We start from the raw sequence: 6,124 nt of genomic DNA, 5'->3' as shown, positions 1-6,124 counted from the left end.
TATTCATCACAAGAAACACACTTTCTAACAATTTAATGCCAACACTAGAACTAAATAATGTGCACATTAATTTTGTAGACAGTGCTGGCAGTCTAGGTTTTACTGTCCAGAATAACTTGGAATGGGACAAATACTTACTGAAGCAATGTGGCAGGATACATGCCTCTTTACGATCACTTCACAAAACTGCCATAAATTGCAGTCCTGCAATCAAATTGAACCTATTCAAAAGTTTAATTCTTCCACACTTTGTAGCATGCGATTTTCTACTGCTTGAAGCATCCGCGCCTATTTTATCAAAGCTAAAAGTGGGTTTGAATATGTGCGCGCGTTTCATTTTCGGCCTCAGTCGATTCTCAAGCGTGTCTCACCTACATAAACAACTAATTGGTTGCCCTTTTGAAAACTATGCGCGAATGAGATGTTGTCTGTTTTTGCACAAGCTAATCAACACTAGAGAACCGGGCTATTTATTTAACAAGCTTCAACCTTTTAAGAGTTCCAGATGCCGAAAATTTGTTTTACGTCGCTATAATACTTCTAAATCTGGCAACACTTTTTTCGTACGAGATGTGTCTTTCTGGAATTGTCTACCTAACGATTTAACTCTAGAAACATCCTTTACCGCATTCAGGAGAAAATGTATTGAGCACTTCAACCAATAGTTTTAAATGAGCACTTAAATTAGTAAATTTTTAACGAATATTTATATTTTTTGTAAAATTACGTGACGCTTATTCTACCATTCAACACAATGTGACATTATAAGACTTGTCTTAAGTCGCGAATAATAAAGATAAACTAAACTAAACTAAACAAGGAATTTGCATGTATATGTGCATAGCTCCGGGTAGCAGTTGAAGCAAAGCAGAATGTGATCAAGCGGGAAGAAATATGTGTAAGTTTTGTGCTTTTTGCTATGAAAACAGAAAAACCCACGCGTGATTTTTTTCTGCATAGGATGAAGCTGACATGATTCACAGTTGATTTTGAGTTTTGATGAGTTTTGAGATTTTGAGTTTTGACGTAGAACTACGTCTTTCAGGAAGGTAGCTGGTATAGGGTGTCATCCCGAAAAATCTTTCTTGAAAAGTGGTCAGGTTTTGGTTTGGAAAATATTCTACAAATTGGCCCAAAAGAAGAAAAGTATGTATTCTTGATGTTGAACTATTGAAAAATAGAAAATAATGAACCTATGTTTTACCAGAATTCTCGCTCGCTTGGTTGTTGGAAATGACGTCATCAAGTGGAAACGCGTTTTCACGCTTCGGCTTATAATTCAATCAATTTTCAATAGCTTTCCAAGATATTTACACCAATTGATCGAAAATCGACTATTGATTTTCAATGCGCGTCATTGAAAAATTGAAAATAACTCTAACTCGGTCGTACTAGAAATTGTCGCTTTGTCATTATTTGGAAAAATTTCCAATTATTATCGAACAAGTCTTGGTACAATTCAGGAATCAACGAGAAAGTCGCTGGAAAATTCCATTTAATTCTACTATAACTAAGTTACAAGAGAACTAAATGAAATTCTACCATTTCTCCTTGATTGCTATTTGCCTTGATAATTCCTTATTGTACTCAATATTCAATAATCGTCACGTTGAAAAATTGTCTGCCGTGAATAAGTGATAGCAATTAAAACCAAGCTAACACCAAATTAAACACTGATTCGCCGCAACAAATGCGTAGGAAAACGCATTAAAACTAAACTCAATGTTTTGTTTTAATAAATACTGCTGGCCCAATAAACTTCATTGTGATCAACGGAGAACAATAATTTTTATATCTTCATAAAAGCATGTTTTCATCCTTAAGGGGACGGAGTCTAGTAATTTATACAACTGTTAGAAATATCGGCATTCTTCTCACTTTTCTGGGACAATACAACAGCTTGAATGTTTAGCAAAACACCTCTAGTAACTCCGAAGAAAGGTTTGTTCATTGCTCCGTCGATACGGACAGCCAGCTGCAGATTGGTCTTCTCGTCACCACACAATCTGCCCGCCTGCGTGCTGATAAATCCAAAATTCCAGTTACGAAATTACTACTGCTGGTTTATGGGCGCACGTAATTTTGCTTTGGCAGCAAAAGGCGAACGGCTCACTGGTAACTTTGCTCTTTTGTTCGGATTGAATTTGAAATGCTCCATTTTATTCAACGTGGATGATAGAATGAAGGACCACGAAAAATAGGCGGGACCGATTCTTGTGATTCAAACGCTATCTGAGCTACTGCCAACATCTTACTGGCATGTCTGGACGCGACAAAGGAGAAAACATCAAGGGCAAATGAAAGTCACGCTCGAGTCGTGCACGTGTGCAGTTTCCGGTCAGTCGTGTTCATCGGCTGCTGAGGAAAGGAAACTATTGAAGCTGGAGCTGGCTGCCGTGATGAAATAATTAACTGCGGAAGTGCTGCTCATGACAACAAAAAGACCAGAATTATCCAACATCGCTTGCAGCTGGCCACCTGGACTGGCATTTCGTCGTGACTCATGACTGTACACGAACGGCTTCGTCGATCGCATAGCTACTGTGGCTTTCCGTTTGGTTCGTTACAATAAGCCGTTTACCGAAATGAAAATTACGTTAGGTGCGTAAGTGCAAGTTTATTGCAAGCTGGAGTTATGATAATCAAACAACCGGCTCTTTTAAGGACCACACAACAATTGAAGAGTTTTTTATATTTTCTTGTCCAGTGAATACGATAATAACACAGGCAACGAAGGAAAAGTTGAATTTTTCGCCGTTGCGGACGACCAACAAATGGCGGGAATAAGTTTTCTGGTCACGGACGACATTTTCTACCACTGCCAAAACGTAGGCAGCTTGTAAATCAGTGTTTTTCTTGTGTAAACCGCAGAAAAGTTTTAAGCTTTTTGAAAACTAGCTATGGATCAACGCTTTCTTATCTTCCGGAGTCTTCATTTTCCAACACATTTGTCTTTTCTATGATTGCCCTGCCTTACATTACATGCAAAGACGGAAGTTTTATACGTTAAGTGGTTTGGTTTTAACTGACATGATAAACTGTATGAAAAAAGCAAGCTTATCATCGCTTCGGACGTACTTACGGTTCTTTCAGTGTATTTTTTACAAATTTACTGTTTTTTCATCCAATCGCTTTATTTAACACCATGGAAAATTCGGAAAGTATTCGCCTGTATTCTACATACCGATTTCGCTTCGATTGGAATACAAAGTATGCCCTAACATACGTCGAACGGGATTCGGAATATGGTTTCTGATCGGAACGTGCCCGATCGAAATGTAGAATCGAGTCGATTATAGGTTGGGATTCATTTGAAAAAAAAAAAAAATATTTGATTTCGTCTTTATTTTGAGTCAAGAGCTGTTTCAGCATGATTCATGATTTATTTGTATTTAATGGTGCCTCAAAACTTTTTGAAGGATTTTTTCATCGTATTGAAAAGACGTACTCCAGCAAGCAAACACTTTAATCAGCATCACTATTGGTTTTAATCCAGTCATAATATTTCGCAACGTCAGAAAATGCTGTTAACGTGTTAACACCACATCGCCTGCTAGGACCCATGGTAGGACCGAAAGACACAATGCCTACTACGTAAATCGTTTCATTTTGTTGCACGTACAATCCGCTTCCTCCGCTGCCATTGCAAACCTTTGTTCCTGTAAAATTATATTGAGTTACTCACGTTAGACTCAATACAATGGTCGGTAACTTTTCGGTACTGAAAGCGATTAATACCCTACGGTAACCCTAACATTGATACTATAATTTCAAACAAAATCCAATATATTTGTCTAAACTTACTTGCACAAATGAGAGAATTATTTTCCACCAAAAGCTGTCCAACTTGTCGGTAACAGTCCTCGCTCGGTGGCAAGCGGTCGGAAGTTTCCACCAAAGTTTTGGAAAACCGTTCATTTTCATCGAGACCCCAAGCGACTGCGTGGGCACTCGTTCCGTCGATCGTTTTATTGTTATCGCTCACCGGCCAGACACAGGCCGGCTGAACGAATTGATTCAACGAAACACTTTCAATCAATTTGAGCAACGCAACATCATTAGCTAGCCGGTTAACATTGTAATCCTCATGAATTACAATCGATGAAACATTATACGGAGTGGAATATTTAACGGATTCTAGGGAATAAATTCCGGCATAGATCTGCAACAGTGTTTCGTTGAGAGCTATACTATCATGCTCGACCACACAATGGGCAGCCGTGAGAACAGTCCGGATTCCGATTAGCGTTCCTCCGCAAATATATTTGTACCTGGGCGGTACGGTGGCCACGGCCCCATAAAGAGCCACATGAAAGGGCCAATTACCGGGCATAATTTTACTAAATCTTACTCCACATTGTTCCTTCAGCGGTTCACCTCCGGAGAAGCCACAGGTGGCCAATCTAATGAAAAGATAAATCAATGTTGCCCCTAGCAAATGTGTAGACATTGCAGACAATTTTAATCAAAAAACGCCCACACTGCACTCGCACTGTACAATATGTGATGGTAACACTATGAGACTAGAACTGAGCTCAAATTCGTTCGCCCGGCTGTCTGTAAGTCGTATCCAATTATCCCATCATGGCCTATTTGGTACGAAAGATCCATTAAAAGTACGTTATACCGATTAGACTTGGGTGAAACCCAACTGGAGCAGGGGTGAAAACCAAATGATGATGAGCTTCAAATAATTCCCGGTTCGGTTGCTGAACACAATACCAGTCGGCTTACAGCAAATCTGCGGTTGCTTCAGCCGGTGCTCGTCATACAAAATTAGTTCTACTATTTAATTTGCTGAATAAGATTTACAACCCACTCATCCGAACATGACTCTCCAGTTTCGCGAACAAGTTGTCGGAATTTGATCCGGGCAACTTCGTCGGTTGGATGCCGGGTGAAACAATTTCAAAATGTCACACTTCCCACGGAGCGTAATTTGTTAGAACTGCCAAGAAATATTCCTTTTTCCTGTCTTGATCAAATCCGTAAACTAACCACACCTCTCCTTCAGCCCCGGTGGGGTTGGCGGTGGGGCAGGAGTGTGAGAACTTTTCGCAGCGTGTGAAATTTTTCCGCATTATCACTTTCCTTGGATACAGCAGAAGCAGCAGAGCCCAGCAATCCGGAGGCACTTTTCTGCCTGTTTCAATGCAATCGGAGCGAAAACTTACTGGGCCAAAGAATTCGCTATATAGACACTATCTACGTGCGAGAATAACTGGAGCACTAGAGAGTGTTGGAAAATGCAGGCCTGGGGGCGTAGCTCGGTATTAAGTTTTTTTTTCTCTTTACCCAACAACCGAACCGACCAACCAACCAACCAACCAACCAACAAATCAATGCCGGCGTGGAACGTGGCTTCCCCTGCCCACTGCTGGAACAAAGTCACTCGGAATCGAAAGTTTTCTTATTTGAATAGTGCTGATTCCATTAGAAGAGTATGAACCAGAGCAAATATTTCCAATATTTCATGCATAAGCTTCTTTCAGCAGACCCGAAGAAACATCCGAACATTTCTACCCGGCTTGGCGGTGCTGTGCTGGCTTGGTGGGAAAAACTTTTCGTACATAAATGCAGAAAGGAAACAGCAGAAAGTTAATAAACTTTCCGTTCAAGGGGAAATGAAGTTGTACTCGGGATTTGTTCGATATTATCATTCTCTTTGCTTTGCTCGCTGGGCGTGAGACTTTCGACAGTAATAATTAGAAACGAAGGGGGAATTAAGTCTTATGCAATCCTTTTTATGCATGAACAATTTTCCTAAACGCTTGTGCACTGTTGTTTGGATTTACTTTTCTTGATCCGGATTAATTAAATTACATTTATGATGGATTACCCGAGTGTTGCTTTAAAATTAAGATTTTAGCTTGCACGCAACCCATTAAACAAACTAGTACTATTAAAACTTATCACACTTGAGTGGATTTCCGCACCGGTCGGTCGTGCAAACACTTAAGTAATCTAAAAGATTTGTAACACTGAAGGGAAATGAGTAAAAACTGGTAAATCCTTTTAGTTTTAGTTTTAGATATTTTAGTTTCTTTACTGATCTACTGGTAAAAAATTGACCGAATAAATGCAAAGAGAAGTTTAGGCAAGTTTAAAAACTACAACCACTGTT

General features: G+C 39.6%; 1 protein-coding gene across 1 annotated transcript; it reads right to left on the bottom strand.

Annotated features, from left to right (window-relative positions):
- Nucleotides 1–3,465: 3,465 nt before the first annotated feature.
- LOC128736782 (coagulation factor XI-like) lies at nucleotides 3,466–4,450 on the bottom strand. Its single transcript, XM_053831271.1, has 2 exons — nucleotides 3,805–4,450; nucleotides 3,466–3,659 (listed from the first exon to the last, which is right to left on the bottom strand). Exons 1-2 carry the CDS (start codon nucleotides 4,448–4,450, stop codon nucleotides 3,466–3,468), a joined length of 840 nt encoding a protein of 279 aa, XP_053687246.1.
- Nucleotides 4,451–6,124: the final 1,674 nt, after the last annotated feature.

The sequence above is a fragment of the Sabethes cyaneus genome, chromosome 2, assembly GCF_943734655.1.
Source record: "Sabethes cyaneus chromosome 2, idSabCyanKW18_F2, whole genome shotgun sequence".
NCBI classification, from domain to species: Eukaryota; Metazoa; Arthropoda; class Insecta; order Diptera; family Culicidae; genus Sabethes; species Sabethes cyaneus.
This window is presented reverse-complemented; position numbering and strand designations above follow the sequence as displayed.